We start from the raw sequence: 17,168 nt of genomic DNA, 5'->3' as shown, positions 1-17,168 counted from the left end.
TCAGTGGCAGCTTCATTTCCGCAGTCACTTATTATTGGTTTCCCGACATTAGCATGACTGAACGTATAAATCGCTTTAGTCGGGTCCAATGCTAGCTACTGTGACTGTTCTGTGGCACGGTCTGTTCCGGTTAAGACCTCGGCTAATATGTGTGAAGCCACAGGTTTTAGTAACAGGACCATCCTGCCTATTTTCCAGGCTTCGGAAACTATTGGAGTGGATAACGATAGGGATTGAGGACCTTGTTCATATACTCGACTCCTGTCAGGTCCATCCAGCTGGTTTAGCATCATCATTGAAATTCCGTCAGGTCCAAGCGATTTGTATGATTTTGCGTCTCGGAAAACATCTGCAACATCACCCATCGTAAATTGTGGGGATTCCTCCTAGGGTGGAAGAGATCGCAAACGACGTGAAACACTTCCCTTCACCCTGTAGCTATGGGGATGCTCAATGAATTTTCAGCTAAAATAAAATGATCTGAGTTTTTGCAACATTTTCAATCCCTTACAGAGTTACTATCAGATCTTCTCTTAATATAAAACCCCGCACAACATTTACTATGTATGTTGAAATTATTCTGATTACAACTTTTCCACTACATCCATTAACTGGCTCATAAATCAAACAAAGCAAAACATATTGACATTATCTAATTATGTGTGTATATTTACAAATCAAACCGATTTATTTACATTACAATTTCCTGTGATACTTGTGACAGATCAATGCTAGCTGTCATAGGCCTTTTCGATTTTGCTGCAGCCCATTCAACGGGATGTGCCTTTTTGCGATGATGATGCATATTTGAACTGACTTTGAACGTTTTGGGACAATGTGGACAGGTATAGAGATCTTCACCCGTGTGACTTGCCATGTGTTCTCGTAAAACTAGATTCGTTTTAAATGCTTTATCACAAATGGTACATTTATATTTACGCTGGGCTTGATGGACATATTTCTTATGACTAAGTAAAGCTATTGCGGATGGTGCAACTTTTCCACATTCACTGCATATATAGGCGATGGAACCGTCATTATGAGCAACCAACTTGTGACGTTTTAAACTTGCATGTGTGTTTAATTTTGCACTGCATTGATCACAGGGCCATTTTTTTCTCTCAATACCGGCATGCTCTTGTAAATGTATCCGTAGCGTGTAGATACCACGGAATGTTTTGCCACATTGATCACACACCCGTTCAACATTGTGAACCATACGTTGGTGTACAATACGACGTTGTTCGGTGGGAAAACCTTTACCACATTCTGTGCATACATGATCTTTATTCGGTTGATGTATTTCCATGTGACGCTTCCAGACAGGTTTCTTGGCGAAACATTTATGACATATTGGGCACTCAAATGATTTCTCCTGTCCTTGTTCTGTATGCTGTTCATACATATGGTTACTCAGGGTCCGTTTGTTGGTACAACATTTGCCACATAGCTCACATTTAAAAGCCCCGGGATCAACATGAACACGAATGTGTTCCTCTAGCTGGTGGCGACGACTCAACTTTCTCTGACAGCAAAGAACATAACATTTTTGTTTCGGATGTTCTTTGCGAAAGTGTTGGCGTAATGCCATCATATTTGGGGCCGTGGCATTGCATAAATAACAGTCAAGATCTTGTTTCCATTTTGCTATAAAGTCATCAATTTCTTTGGATGTTCTTCGGGGAGTGTTACTGGTTTTTGATGTGTCTCCTTCATCATTTGATTGCGCCGTGTCATCAGCACCATCTTCCTCTTGTTTTACTTTTAAACCTTCTAAAAACATTTCCAAATCAGCGTCAGTTGAAACCTTTCCCTTAGTGGTTTTAGTTTTAGCAGCCTTTTTTGAATCGGCTTTGGGTTTTCTTCCTCGTTTTTTAGGCACTTTGACTGTGTCTCCCTCTTTCTTTTTTGTTTCAGCACTAGTTTTTTTCCTACCTTTCGACTTTGCTTTTATACACTCCAATAGAGGTTTTTCGTCGTCTGAACTAAAGGATATATTAAGTTGCTCCTCAAAAGTATCCACCTCCGGAAAACCTATGAAATCTTTATCATAATCATTATCTGCATTGTTATCATTACTTTCAGCGGAAATAGCGTAGGGGGGAATATCATTTTCAGCATTTTCTTTTAATTCTAAATCGGGTTCTATAAAAACATCATCTTCCGCCTTCACCATGGGCTCAGATTCTACAGGATGAGTAGAATATTTACTTAACTTGGACTGGGCCAGTATAACAGACATCTGAAAGTTGTTGAAATCGTCTATGTGTCGCCAACATACTATACATATTACAGGTTGTTTCCCTTGGTCCAAATTCAATAGCTGTAATGAATCAAAGGGAAATTATTGGTATTACAATGGTATTACCATATTCTTACCATGGGATCAAAATATTTGACTGTTGTTTCATAAACATCATTGCTTTCACCCTTTTCATCACACAGGGCTTTATATTGGTTGCAAATTTCCACGCAAAGTCGACAGAGAATTGTTTGAGACATTATTCCGTATTCAATGAATAGGAGGAGCTCGTAACACCCGTAGAATGTAAAACAACAAAGTTTTAAAATCGGTACAACTTTGCTTTGTTTTAAAGAACTAGAACAAATCTGTAAAATTAAAATTACAGATTTAATAACAAAGTATGAATTCTTTTATTTACGAACACGATGAACAAGAAATGGAAGATATATCTTAAACAAAATTATTGGATACGTAACGTGACGGAAACATAACCATAACGTTACGGAAATTTACACCATGCAACAACGTAGATTCAGGGATGACAATTAATTTTAAAACTTCATCATGGACTTTAGCATTGAAAACTTAATCATGGATGACTTTTCTATGAACTTCATCGTGAATGAACTTTTTTATTGAAAACTTTATCATGAATGAACTTTTCTATTGAAAACTTCATAATGGATGAAATTTTCTATTGAAAACTTCATCATGAATGAACTTTTCTATTGAAAACTTCATCATGGATGAACTTTTCTAGGCATAAATAGAATACTCTTCCACCTGGCGGAAAAATCTGGAAAAATTACCACAGGTAGATCTTGTTGTCCTGATCACAAATATATAGACTTTTCCGGGGGGAAGTCCCTACTTCCCGAGATATGGGCCTCTTAAGTTCCGAAAATTCCCTTGTTAAAGTAAGAAAAAATTTTAAATTAAAAAAAAAATGTTGTTTTCGTGCCCTAAATTGGCTCCTGTCCATAGGAGAAAGTCTTAAATCCCCGGCCGAAGGCCGGCTACTTAGAAAAAACTTACAATTTAAAAAAAAAATTCAAATTTTTTCCGTCAGGTGGAAGAGTATTCAATTTGTTCCCTTTTCTATTGAAAACTTCATCATGGATGAACTTTTCTATTGAAAACTTCATCATGGATGAACTTTTCTATTGAAAACTTCATCATGGATGAACTTTTCTATTAAAAACTTCATCATGGATGAACTTTTCTATTGAAAACTTCATCATGGATGAACTTTTCTATTGAAAACTTCATCATGGATGAACTTTTCTATTGAAAACTTCATCATGGATGAACTTTTCTATTGAAAACTTCATCATGGATGAACTTTTCTATTGAAAACTTCATCATGGATGAACTTTTCTATTGAAAACTTCATCATGGATGAACTTTTCTATTGAAAACTTCATCATGGATGAACTTTTCTATTGAAAACTTCATCATGGATGAACTTTTCTATTGAAAACTTCATCATGGATGATCTTTTCGATTGTAAACTTCATCATGGATGAACTTTTCTATTGTAAACTTCATCATGGATGAACTTTTCTATTGAAAATTTCATCATGGATGAACTTTTCTATTGAAAACTTCATCATGGATGATCTTTTCGATTGTAAACTTCATCATGGATGTACTTTTCTATTGTAAACTTCATCATGGATGAACTTTTCTATTGAAAACTTCATCATTGATGAACTTTTCTATTGAAAACTTCATCATGGATGAACTTTTCAATTGAAAACTAATTTTATGTTGAAAATGTCTATAGAAAACTTCATCTTGGATGAACTTTTCTATTGAAAACTTAATCATGTATGAACTTTTTTATTGAAAACTTCATCTTGGATGTACTTTTCTATTGAACATTTCATCACGGATGAACTTTTCTATTGAGAGCTTCATCATGAATGAAATTTTCCATTGTAAATTTCATCGTGGATGAACTTTTCTATTGAAAACTTCATCATGGATGAACTTTTCTATTGAAAACTTCATCATGGATGAACTTTTCTATTGAAAACTTCATCATGGATGAACTTTTCTATTGAAAACTTCATCATGGATGAACTTTTCTATTGAAAACTTCATCATGTATGAACTTTTCTATTGAAAACTTCACCATGGATAAACTTTTCTATTGAAAACTTCATCATGGATGAACTTTTCTATTGAAAATTTCATCATGGATGAACTTTTCAATTGAAAACTAATTTTATGTTGAAAATGTCTATAGAAAACTTCATCTTGGATGAACTTGGATGAACTTTTTTATTGAAAACTTCATCTTGGATGTACTTGAGCTTTTTTATGGGCCGATTCCGTACAGCGAGGCGATTCGTGTTTATTACGTATGGCAAAAGTCGCACGACGACGTCACATTTTGTCGCCGTAATGTTCATTTTCCGGCGACAACAAATTAGCTGTCGCCGTTCATTTTTACTAACAAATAAAAATAAAATAAAAAAAATAAAAATAACTTGTTATCGACGATTATTAGCTATCGCTGTACGTAGTGCATTTGTTAAATTTTGTCACAGAGACGATAGACGACGCGACATGACTCGCCTCGCTGTACGGAATCGGCCCATTAATGAAAACTTCGTCTTGGATGAACTTTTCTATTGAAAATTTCATCATGTATGAATTTTTCCATTGAAAAGTTCATCGTGGATAAACTTTTCTATTAAAAACTTTATCGTGGATGAGCTTTTCTATTGATAACTTCACCGTGGATGAACTTTTCTATTGAAATCTTCATCGTGGATAAACTTTTCTATTGAAATCTTCATCTTGGATAAACTTTTCTATTGAAAACTTCATCTTGGATGAATTTTTCTATTGAAAACTTCATCTTGGATGAATTTTTCTATTGAAAACTTCATCCTACTTCATCATGGACGAACTTTTCTATTGAAAACTTCATCATGGTAAAACTTTTCTATTGAACACTTTATCATGGATGAGCTTTTTTAATGAAAACTTCATCTTGGATGAACTTTTCTATTGAAAATTTCATCATGTATGAATTTTTCCATTGAAAACTTCATCGTGGATAAACTTTTCCATTGAAATCTTCATCTTGGATAAATTTTTCTATTGAAAACTTCATCTTGGATAAACTTTTCTATTGAAAACTTCATCTTGGATGAATTTTTCTATTGAAAACTTCATCATGGATGAATTGTTCTATTTAAAACTTCATCATGGATGAACTTTTCTATTGAAAACTTCATCATGGATGAATTATTTTATTAAAAACTTCGGCATTGGTAAACTTGGTTAATGTTTTATTAAAAATTTTATTATGGGTCAACTTTCATTGAAAACCACGAATTTAGCATTTTCTTTCACTTGAATTGTAAAATATAAATATTCATATGTATGTATATAAAGATATACATTTGTATATATTTCCTTAAAAAAATGTACATACTTATTATGTATATGTATTTATGTACCATTCGGATTTACAAAACAACTTCATTCGTTATTTGATTAATATCGACTTTAGGCGGAATTTGGCGATTTAATCTACTCTCAGTCCATTCTTTGGGATGTGATTTTCTCTGATGAGTATACATGTTCGCGGCACATCTAAACTTTGTCGGACAATATTTACATGTGTATAAATGTTCACCGGTATGAGTGGCCATATGTTCACGTAATTGTATAGGCATCTTGAAGGCCTTATCGCAAAGTGAACATTTGAATTTAGCTTTAATAGAATGAGCATAATGTTTATGTTTTTGTAAAGCTTGTTCCGATACAGAAGTTTTACCACATTCACCACATATATACACAGTACTGCCGTCATTATGAGCAGACTGTTTGTGCCGTTTCAAATTGGTATGTGATGATAATTCGGCATTACAAATATCACAAGGCCATTTCGGTTTCTTGATGCCTTGATGGTGCTCCAAAATGTGTTGTCTTAGAATATAACCATTTGGAGCAGTTTTACCACATTGTTCACAAACCCTTTCGGCATTGTGATTTCTTTTCTCATGAACTCGGAGACGTTCTTCGGTAGCAAATCCTTTGCCACATTTGCAGACATAATCACTTCCTGTTTTATGGATTTCCTTGTGATTTTTTAGAACCCACTTTGAGGGAAATCGTTTTTGACATATTTCACATTCGTATAAACGTTTTTTACCCTCGGCTGTGTGTTTTGAAATCTTATGCTTTTTTAAATTTTCCGTATTTCTGCAACATTTACCACATACTTCACATTTAAAGGCCATTGGGTCGAGGTGAAAGCGTATGTGTTCGTAGATTTGGGTGCGATGTCGAAATTTACGTTCGCAGCATGAAACATAGAATTCCTGATTGGGACGACGATGGTCACGAAAGTGTTTGCGTAAATCATCTATATTCGGATACATCCGACCACAAATTACACATTCCAAATCTTTTTTCCATCGGGCTATGAAATCGTCGATTTCTTTTATTTCTCGTTTCCTTTCTTCAGTGAGAGCTTTACTTGGCCTCTTTCGAAGAGCTTTGGCGTCCAAAAGGTAATCGTTGTCATCTCCACTTGCTGGCATGTTCTTATCCTGGTAGTTCTCTTCGAGTGAAGAATCCATTTTATTATCTGAATTATTGTCATCGTCAGATTTCTCTACAATTTGTTTGTTTTGCTTTTTACCAAGATTCCTCAAAGTCTTCGTGGTGTTTAATTTCTTTGCAGTGGTTTTTCCTTTAGTGTATTTCTTCCTTCTTTCCTTTGCCTTGAAGGGCTTCTCTTCCGATAGGTACACGTTATTAGTTTCATCATCGTCTAGGTTAAAATTGACTTCAACAAATCTCATGGCGTCCACGTTAGTATCTTTATTGTTTATATCCTCCTCTATATAAACTGATGTTGATGACATGCTCCCGTCTTGACAGTTCTCCTCCCATGTAGAATCCACATTGCTAATTTTAGAAATCTCATAATCGACTTCTTTCTTTGTGTTGATTTTTGTCTTCGTGCATTTCTTCCTTTTATTTTTATGGGTATCCATCATTGACGTTTCATTATCAGAATTATGATTTTCCTCAATAACTTCTTCCGATGATTGTTGTTCATTGCTATCATTATTCTCTGTGGTAACGTGGACTTCGGTTAATGACATTTCGTCCAAAGAAGCATCTTCAAACGATTTTTGATCTGATGCATCATCCTTTTGCAAATCTTCCTCTATTTTTATCTCCACCTTTTCTTCGATATCAAAACCTGCCAATTTTGATTGAGAATTGTAAACCATCTGTTGAAATTCATGGAATTCACATATGTGACTCCAACATTGTAAACATATGGCTGTAAGTGATTTGTCCGAATTCAGAAGCTGTGGAAATAGATGCGAAATATTATTATAAGTGCCAACAATAATTCAGGGAAGTATCTTCTTACCATGGGATCAAAATATTTTACTGTCGTATCATAGACATCTGTGCTGCTACCATCTTCATCGTAGAGATGCTTACCATCGCTACACATTTCTATACATAATCGACACAAGATGTATTTTTCCATAATTACTTTTCTTTTTGCAAGCAGAATGGATCCTATATGACAATAAATGTTTTTTGGTTTGGAATGTATAAACAATTTTCTAAGCTCGCAGTCATATACGAAACTTTTTGTTGCAGGATGTTTTGTTCAATGGTGGTATTTGTCCAAAATGGCTAGGTATCAGCTGTTCTACCAATTTTTTGCATTCTACCATATCAGCTGTTGTAGGGATGCCAATTGAAAAATATTCCCTTAGGGCGAAACCTATAACTCTGCGTGTTGCGTGTGCGTTCAAAAATACAAAAACAAAATACATGTATTTCAATTTGAAATACAGTTGAACCTCGATTATCCGTGAATCGATTATCCGGGAACCTCCATTATCCGGGATAGAAAAGAAATGTTGGACTTTTTACCATTTCCTCCATTTTTCGTTATAAGTTTCATCACCCGGGAGTAAAAGCACACTTTCCAATTAACTTGATTAAGGAAACAAAAAGTAAACAAACGAAAACTGGAAATGCTCCCGTATTATACAATTTGTGTATTTATGGTGTCACAAAAACCATGGTACAAAGTCAATTCAGATGAATATGATGATGATGATATTGTGCATTTTTCTAAAATTTATCAAATCTAAAATAAATGGAGATTATTTTCTGAAAACTTATAAACTAAAACTTATAAAATTGCTGGATTACCGTAACAAATTTAATAGAAATTGCAGATTTTCATATTATGACGCAATATTATGTCATTTTTACTTAAAAATGTGTTCAAAAACTGCATAAAAGCATTGCCTACATTCCGGGAAAATCGATTATCCGTAATGCCTCCGGTCCCGACCATGGCGGATAATCGAGGTTCGACTGTACTTCAATTAGAAATACATGTATTTGCACACGCAACACTGAAAGTTATAGGGTTCGCCCTTACAAAGACACATTCATTAATTGTTATTTTTCAAGTCTATTTTGGTCTGTTCCAGTACTGCAAGAATCTACTAATTTTCACTATTTTTTCCGATAACATAAAGGAAAAAATGTTATCGTAGTAAAAAATAGTAGCTTCTTGCAGGTTCTGGAACACAGCAATTATTATCTAGCAAGAAATTGGAAAAGAGAATGTTATTCAGTGCCTTTTTATACCCTCCACCAAATAATGGAGGGTATGTAAAGTATGTCGTTCTCCTTGTAATAATAAATAATCACTTTAGATCCCACAAAGTAGCCCCAGTATTTATTTATTCATATTTCATAATTTCAAAGTCCGAGGACCTCATTAAAGAAGAAAGTGAATAATACGTGTAAAAAAAACTTGACGGCCAGGATAAGACATCAAAACAAAGACTGACTTCGGAAACGTCAGTTGCTTCGTAGTCGTCCATGAAACTAGGGGTTCTTAGATCGAGCTCCCCAATACTGCAATTTCATAAAATAACTCTAGTAGGAGGGAACTCTATCTAAGAACCCCTAGTTTCATGCAGGACTACAAAGCAACTGACGTTTCGAAGTCAGCCATATAGGCATTGGGATAACTATATTAACTACTACAGCTCACTAATGACAACCCAATTAGCAAAAGTTAATATAACCACAATACACAAAAGACTACTAACACCTACTCGAAAAAAGTGCATCTGTGGAAATCACTCTAGATCTGTAGTGGAATTCTGTAACTCATTTTTCGAGTTATGTGTGTAGACCTCAATGAAAATTTGGAAGAAAATGGCAAAAAGTTTTCAATGAAAATTTTCATAGTCTGGCATAAGACTAAGTTCTACCGATGGCAACAGTGTTGTCAGTTTTTATTGATACTTTTTTTTCATTCACAATTTTGCGTTTTAATTTTACCGATTTCTGTCGGTATTTCCACTACTGGTCTGCTCATACAAATTCAAATATATTTTGTTATTGTGTTGGTTTTGAAACACAAACATTTTGATAGTCTCCCAACTTACCGTTCAGCCTGATTTTAGTCCCAATTTACATTAAGCCATTTTCCTTGCGGCAATTTTTCTCGTTCTCTTTTAAACTTGCCTCTTGCGTTTGTACAAGCAATTCTGTTTTGGCAAGTTTCGTTTTTAAAACTTTGGAAAAAAATGTCAAAAACGAAAAATATAAAAGGAGAGACTTGCCGCAAGTAAACTTGCCTAATTGGGACTTATAAAATTCACGAAAAATAATTTGTATAACACACATTCTACAATTACACGGATAGACTAATAATTAGGATACGCTTTCATTATTTTCAATAGAATCAAGATTTGTTTATTCTCCAGCCACACCAGGGGCTCAATTCTTGTTCTATGAAAATCTGAAATGAAAACTTTCATAAATAAAAAAATTGTCAAATGAAAAAGAATTATAAAGGAAATATTTTTCATTTCAAATTTTCATAGAACAAGAATCCAGCCCCAGAATTTACAATTCTAACATAATAATTTTTCGAGTAATGTTGGTTTGTCTTGTGTAATGGAAGAAAAAAAAAAACGATATCGTTTTCGAATGCTTTGCGGAAACGATTCATTCGTCGCTCAGTTTGTGGCACGAAAACCTTCTATTTCGAATATCGGCAATAATATTAGCGAATGAATGACGATAGTGGCGAAAAACATTTGTTGTGGAGTTTCTTGCTGTTTCTGTTATGCACTTGTTCCGCTTTTATTTCACTTTTATGTTTCCGACTCAATATTTGAAAAAAGCAAATGGGAATTTTATACAAACAACATAAAATAATTTTTTGAAACAAAAAAAAAAAAAATCTCAAAGTAAAAAATGTTTCTCGAAACAATTTTTCTTGTGAAGAAAAAAGATTCACCAAATGTTCGAAAATTATATCGTTTTCAAACTTTTGACGAACAAAAGAACAACGTGCTTGTGTACACACGAAAAACATTTGCCAAACATTTGACAGTCGTTTTCGAAAGTTGTGCCGAACATTCGAATAATATCAGCAACTGTTATGGGGGAAACGTTCTCTTTTTAACGTGGGACCTCATTTACTGCTGCTCTAGATACATTTTTGGTGTATTGTAAGTTCGTAGGCATTGAAAATGGGCTATAAGTTCCGTTTTTATATAGCCCCCATATAAAGTGACGCTTGAAGTATTTTTTGAGGGTATTACTCCCATTTGCCCTCAGAAGTGGTTGTAGTATGGTATATTGCGTTTCTAGAAGTTAGAAAACGTTTCCACAAAAAAACGTTCTATTTAGGTGACGGAGGCATTTAATGCCTAAATTTCTTATGTCCGCGAACATAAGTTCCGCTGATAGTGGGTATTTGGAAAATAAGTGCGTAAGTGTACATTAAAATACTTAATATTTGTTTAATTTTTTATATTTACAATACAACTTCATTTGATACTTGATTAATATCGATCTTAGCTATAGTTGGCCGATTCAATCTACCCTCTGCCCATTCTTTGGGATGTGCCTTTTTTCGATGATGATGCATATTTGAGCTGACTTTAAATGTCTTTGGACAATGTGGGCAGGTATAAAGATCTTCGCCCGTGTGTGTGGCCATATGTTCCCGCAAAACAACAGCTACCTTAAATGCCTTATCACATATTGTACATTTGTGTTTACGTTCAGCTTGATGGACATATTTCTTATGGCTACGTAGGGCAGTTTCAGTTGCAGCAATTTTTCCACATTCACCACAAACATATACCGTGCTACCGTCATTATGTGCCACTTGTTTGTGGCGTTTCAAACTGGAATGCGAATACAATTGAGCATTGCAAATATCGCATGGCCATTTGGGTTTCTTAATACCCTCATGTTCCAATAGATGTTGTTTTAGGGCGTAAATACCATGGATAGTCTTACCACATTGATCACAAACCCTATCGACATTGTGTACCATTCGTTGATGGATTTTTCGTCGTTGCTCCGTTGCAAATCCTTTGCCACACTCGTCGCACACATAATCCGTTCCGGTTTTGTGGGTTTCAATATGATTCTTCAAAACGGTTTTCTTGGCAAATTTCTTCGGACACATGGGACATTCAAATATACGTTCTTGACCCTCTGCTGTGTGTTTTTCGAGTTTGTGATTAATCAAACTTCTACTTGTTGTGCAACATTTACCACAAACATCACATTTAAATGCATTCGGATCTAGATGAATGCGTATGTGTTCTTCGATATGGAAACGATGTCGTAGCTTACGTTGACAGCATGTAATGTAGCATTTTTGATTGGGATGCTTGTCACGAAAGTGTTTTCGCAGCAACGTAAGATTTGAATATAGTTCACCACAAACAACACATTCTAGATCTTGTTTCCACTGTGCTATAAACTCATCTATTTCTTTTGTTCTACGTTGCTTGGGGTTTGTGCCATTTTTTCTACTGCGGGGTATTCCACTTGAGTTATCATCAGTGTCACCACCAACCATTGATGATGACAAATTGCCATCTTGTGAATTATCTCCATATGTGAAATCCATATTCTCGGTGCTATTGTTGTTAGTTGGCGTTTCTTCGTTACTCTTTGCGACCACAGTTTGAGATTTGGGTTTTCTGCCACGTTTCTTGGGTGTGCTGGAAGTATTATCTTCCTTTTTCACATCGCTTTTTGTTTTACCACGTTTCTTTCTTGTTTTCTTAAGACATTCTAATAAGGGTTTTTCATCATCTGAACTGAAGTCCACTGAATTATAATGTTCTTCGTATAATTCTTCCGGTAGAGATATGTCGTTTTTATCATCCGCCTCCTGCTCCTCTGCTTCTCGATTAACGTTTACATCTGAAAACAAAACGCCGCTATCCATGGGATCCTCCTTAACAATACCAACTGGTGGTGGTATCTCATTGTGGAGAAAATCATCTTCCGTCTTTATGTCAGGTGGCTGCTTAATGTCAAAAGTCAACTTTGTTTGGGCATTGTAAACCAGTTGTTGAAATTCATGAAAATCGCTTATATGGCCCCAACATTGTCCACAAATGACGGTAAGTGACTTGTCCAACTCCAAACTCAAAAGCTGTGAACAATAAGAAAGGTGAGTTGGGGGAATTGTTTTTGTTGTCGTCTCAAAAATATCGTGTGGTGGTCGTCTTACCATCGGATCGAAATATTTCACTGTTGTTTCATACACTTGGGTACTACTGCCATCTTCATCATAGAGATTCTTGCAATCGTTACAAATTTCAATACATAAACGGCATAACGTGGATTTTTCCATAATTTCTTTTCACTTTTTGCAAACAGGACCGCTCAGTAAAAGTTTTTTCTATTTACCAAAAATGGAGTCTTCTTCTTTTAGATGGTATGTGTGTTATTCACTACGAATTGTTAACACATATTGTTTAGAACTTTAGTATTTCCCTCACCACCGACACGAGTATTCCCCGTTTAATATCACTGAAACTTGCAAATGTATGTTATTTCTGGTTTAAAATCAGGCCCTACAAACATTTTCTATCGCCTGCTTGACGAAAAGGTCACTTAAAAGCAATTGTGACAGTTGTATTTTTATCCGAAAAGATAAAAATGACTGTCCTACTTTTGCGGCCCTAACTGGCTTGTCGCTTCCGTCACAAGCGATAAAATTGGCATTGACTCTAAAAAACAAATTTTATTTCTTTTTAATTTTTTTATTGTTTTTTTATAATTGTAATTTTTTATATTTTTGCTTTTTTACTTATATTTTATTACTACTTTACATACTCAGCTGAATTGTCGTTAACATTAATTTTACCACTCTCAAAATCTGATGTTGCCTGGCCCGGGATTAGAACCCGGGTATGCAGAATGCCATTGCCAATAATCCATTGCACCACCGTTCTATGTAATACTAATACTACGTTTAGACTATGGTGGATTTAGCAAATCCAGTCAATTTAAATTGTCATTTTCATACAATATATTGCTATGTTTACATTTACGAAAACCACTCGATTTCATCTGTCAAATCCATAGGTTAAACGTCAAATGAAATCCAATGGATTTCAGATGAGATTTCATTTGACGTTTGAGCTATGGAATTGACAGATAAAATCGAGTGGATTTCGTAAATGTAAACTTAGCATATGTCAAATAAATCGAGATAATGCACTTAAACATGTTATAAGTGTATAGTCTTACAGGCGTTTAAGATAGACTAATGGCCTTTATATGTATAATCAACATTGTGCAAAATAAACAAATGTAAGCAATCGTTTTTTCTACACAAGGTTTGAAATAAGTTAGAATGTGATAATGAGCATGGTTCAAAGAAATTGTTTTTGTAAAATGACAACAGTCGCTTTTTACACTTTTTCAGACACTTTTAGGAGACGCATTTGCTGAGGGAATATATATTAAACTACCAAATGTTTGGAGGGGGAAGCACAAAACAATATACAGTTAGTCAACTTAATTATTGCAAAACCAAAATGATTACAAAATTTTAAATAAATCATAATTTTATTGGTATAAATAAATATCATTATTAATATTTTTGTTAACAATACAATTCTTACACATGTTTATTAATATAATAAAATAAAAAGTAGCTAAATTTCTCTAAACATTTTCTTAAAATTAACAAAAATGAGTACAACTCATTATTTACACTGTCAACTAAAGAATTGCAAAATTCACAACTTTTCAGTCTTTCACGGTATTTTTCGAAAAGTTGGTTCTGATATTTCGTATGCACACATTTCGCATCAAAAACAGCTTATAAACGTATCTGAATTTAATAAATAAGTTTCGGAATGTGATATTCCATTGGTTTTTTTAGCCATTCTTGTTTTTTGCATTTTATTTAGTCCCCCAGGTTAGTGGGCGACCTATTCCCGAATTTTTCCTTCAGGTGTACCTATGAATTTTCGATGGGGTTAATATCTAGACACTGGAACGGGATGTAAATGACTTTGGTACAGTTGTATAACAACCAAGTCCTACATAAATTAGATTTATGCTTAGGGTCGTTGTCTTGGTAGTACTTATATTGCAATTTGTTTGAATTTTCAGGGCCAACAGGCCCAAATTTCTCGACGCTTTTGGTTAAATATTTTCTTAAAACGTCTAAATAAACCTCCTATGTCATTGTTTCTTCCAAAATCAGGATTTTCCCAACGTCACTGCTTGGTTACAACCCCATACCATAACTGACAGTTTTCCGAACTTTACGGTATGTATTAAATTTTTGTTTTCCATGGCTTTCAAGGGTTTTGCCAATACTTTTTGAGGTCCATTGTGATAGTACAACATAAATTTAGTCTCATCAGAAAATATAACGCCATCCCAATACTAAAGATGAAGTGAAAAGTTGTCTATAACAAGTCTGAATAGTTTCTATATATTGTGATGGGAGGGCAATGGTTTTTACCTAGTCACTCGTCATGAGTTCTTGTTATTACGTATCACTTTTCTGACTTTTCCCATGTGACACACTTACTTCAAAATCATTTTTAATTAGAAAAAAGCTATTTTCTGGTGCTGCTTTGGGGTATATCGTTAATTTCTTTAATTATTCTCCAGTCAATTCGTGTGGTTACTATTTTGGACCTGCCATGTAACGCCCTCAGTGTGAGCCTGGCTTCTTTCTCGGTGCGGTTATAGAGACAAATTCCGTCGGTCCCTTGACCGACGTTATAAGCGATTTCGACTGTATTTATAATTTATAAGTTTTTTTATATTTTGCTTCATGTGCTTGGAGTAAACTTTTAGTCATTCATTTGCATTCAAATCCAATTTATGTAAGAATTATAGGTACAAGGAAAACAAAATAAAGTCAAAAATTTGGCTCATTTGAATAGAACCCCCCTTTAAAACTTGGGAATTCAGAAAGATTGTATTAGAATATCAATGCATACTCACTCTATATTGAAAATTAAGTACTTTCAGTAATATTCAGTAAAAGTATATCCCCCCTGATTAAGAATACGCCCGTACATCCTGCTTTGGCAAGGATTCTTTAAATATTCAGGCGTAATGCCTAACAGAGCTTGCTTTTTTTCTTTCAACATGTTTATTTTTGGAAGCGTACTGTCTCCTTTAGTCATATATTTTACGCATAAGTCATTCCCATACATTTTAGAGAATATTTACCACCGTAGAATATGGCGGCCCTCCAGGATATCCGCATTTCTTTTCAAAAATTTAAGTTTTGATGACTCGAAGTGTACAAAAGTTTATAAAATCGTGATGAAATTTCCACTCGGATACTGGATATGTCTGTTTCAGAACTCCTTTATAAGTTGTCGTGCGCATTTAGGGTGAAGTAAATTGACGCCCAAGTCCTTACTAATTAGTAATGCGTTCCAGCACCATAAAAGCAGATTCATCGTGATGAAATTTCCACTCGGATACTGGATATGTCTGTTTCAGAACTCCTTTATAAGTTGTCGTGCGCATTTAGGGTGAAGTAAATTGACGCCCAAGTCCTTACTAATTAGTAATGCGTTCCAGCACCATAAAAGCAGATTCATCGCTGCAGAAACAATTAGGAAGATGGTCTTCCATTCAATAGACGCGAAAAAATAGTTCTATAGTTATGCAATTGTTTACTTAATGAGGAGAGTCCTTACTAATTATGAAGGACTTGGGCGTCAATTTTGGTTCTTTGAGAACCAAAACGTCTGCGTTCACTTTGCACGTTGTAATAGTACCGTTAGTTTTCTTGGAATCTTTTGCTAATTTCTTAAATGTGTTAATCAATATTAGGTCTGTTCGTTTATTCAATAATTTGTACAAGTCCAGTAACTTCTTGTAAACCACTGTGGTCTTTTGCATTATACTGTAGAGTTAACGAACAACATCCAGTAACAATTTGTAAAAATTTTGAGTAAACGAACAAACATATTGTCACAACTGACGTTCTGTGAACTCGTTTGCACATTGAACTTCAAAGAGTAAATAATTTCAAGAATGGAAAACAAGGGCACAGAGATTAGCGTTGATGAAAGCAAAATTATAGGTAAATTATGGACTCGGAGATAAACAATAGGTCCCATATCATTGAGCTAGTATGAATAGGGGTGCCCTCATTAATATGATAGAAGTCTCCCTTGTCCCATTCTGGGGCGTTTGCGGAACAATTATATTAGGTCTGTTCGACAACTTCAGAAGTAAAAAGTACTTGCAAGTACTTTTCGGTTCTCTCAAGTTAGTTATCGAACAGCATTTTGTAAGTTTGTGCAAATTTTTGGGTTACCGAACAGACATATATTTTTATAAACAAACCCACTTGTTGGTTTTGCAAAAAGTCACCACCCTATTTATTACTAAAACCCCCTGTTTTTGTAAGTTATTTTTGTTCGGTCGTCTATATTCGTAATAATTTAGGCATTCATAGTTCAGACCCCAGAAGACGTACACATCTAATTTTTTGTGTTAAGAATTCCTCATTTAAAACTCAGCGCTCTACATTTGCACTAAAGCAAGTAAATCGATCTACAAAATTTGACAATTC

The 17,168-nt window shown here is 34.6% G+C and overlaps 4 protein-coding genes across 5 annotated transcripts in view; 1 reads left to right on the top strand and 3 right to left on the bottom strand.

Annotated features, from left to right (window-relative positions):
- LOC141399857 (uncharacterized) overlaps nucleotides 1–17,168 on the top strand; it is a 36,729-nt gene that overhangs the window by 5,753 nt on the left and 13,808 nt on the right. The window lies entirely within an intron of this gene.
- On the bottom strand, nucleotides 643–7,303 carry LOC141397337 (uncharacterized). 2 transcript variants are annotated; one of them, XM_073973483.1, is made up of 3 exons: nucleotides 5,697–7,303; nucleotides 2,380–2,610; nucleotides 643–2,323 (listed from the first exon to the last, which is right to left on the bottom strand). In XM_073973483.1, the coding sequence occupies exons 2-3, from the start codon at nucleotides 2,500–2,502 to the stop codon at nucleotides 692–694; spliced, it is 1,755 nt and encodes a 584-aa protein (XP_073829584.1). In that variant the 5' UTR covers nucleotides 2,503–2,610; nucleotides 5,697–7,303; the 3' UTR covers nucleotides 643–691. The 2 variants fall into 2 exon arrangements, with proteins under 2 accessions (XP_073829584.1, XP_073829583.1); XM_073973482.1 differs by lacking the exon at nucleotides 5,697–7,303 and having other exon boundaries at nucleotides 2,380–2,701.
- Nucleotides 5,530–7,972, bottom strand: LOC141397336 (uncharacterized). The gene is made up of 2 exons (XM_073973481.1): nucleotides 7,659–7,972; nucleotides 5,530–7,593 (listed from the first exon to the last, which is right to left on the bottom strand). The coding sequence occupies exons 1-2, from the start codon at nucleotides 7,779–7,781 to the stop codon at nucleotides 5,731–5,733; spliced, it is 1,986 nt and encodes a 661-aa protein (XP_073829582.1). The 5' UTR covers nucleotides 7,782–7,972; the 3' UTR covers nucleotides 5,530–5,730.
- On the bottom strand, nucleotides 11,065–13,051 carry LOC141399855 (transcription factor grauzone-like). The gene is made up of 2 exons (XM_073979186.1): nucleotides 12,828–13,051; nucleotides 11,065–12,749 (listed from the first exon to the last, which is right to left on the bottom strand). The coding sequence occupies exons 1-2, from the start codon at nucleotides 12,948–12,950 to the stop codon at nucleotides 11,103–11,105; spliced, it is 1,770 nt and encodes a 589-aa protein (XP_073835287.1). The 5' UTR covers nucleotides 12,951–13,051; the 3' UTR covers nucleotides 11,065–11,102.

Source organism: Musca autumnalis, unplaced genomic scaffold (assembly GCF_047663935.1).
Source record: "Musca autumnalis isolate F117 unplaced genomic scaffold, ASM4766393v1 scaffold_3, whole genome shotgun sequence".
Lineage (NCBI taxonomy): Eukaryota > Metazoa > Arthropoda > Insecta > Diptera > Muscidae > Musca > Musca autumnalis.
Note: the sequence above shows the minus strand (reverse complement) of the source record. Positions and strands in the feature narration are given on the sequence as shown.

Coding starts and splice junctions, on each gene's coding strand:
- LOC141399855 (XM_073979186.1), bottom strand. CDS start 12,950: ATGGAAAAATCCACGTTATGCCGTTTATGTATTGAAATTTGTAACGAT. Junction 12,750..12,827: donor TGAAATATTTCGATCCGATG/GTAAGACGACCA, acceptor TATTGTTCACAG/CTTTTGAGTTTGGAGTTGGA.
- LOC141397337 (XM_073973483.1), bottom strand. CDS start 2,502: ATGTCTCAAACAATTCTCTGTCGACTTTGCGTGGAAATTTGCAACCAA. Junction 2,324..2,379: donor TCAAATATTTTGATCCCATG/GTAAGAATATGG, acceptor GATTCATTACAG/CTATTGAATTTGGACCAAGG.
- LOC141397336 (XM_073973481.1), bottom strand. CDS start 7,781: ATGGAAAAATACATCTTGTGTCGATTATGTATAGAAATGTGTAGCGAT. Junction 7,594..7,658: donor TAAAATATTTTGATCCCATG/GTAAGAAGATAC, acceptor CTATTTCCACAG/CTTCTGAATTCGGACAAATC.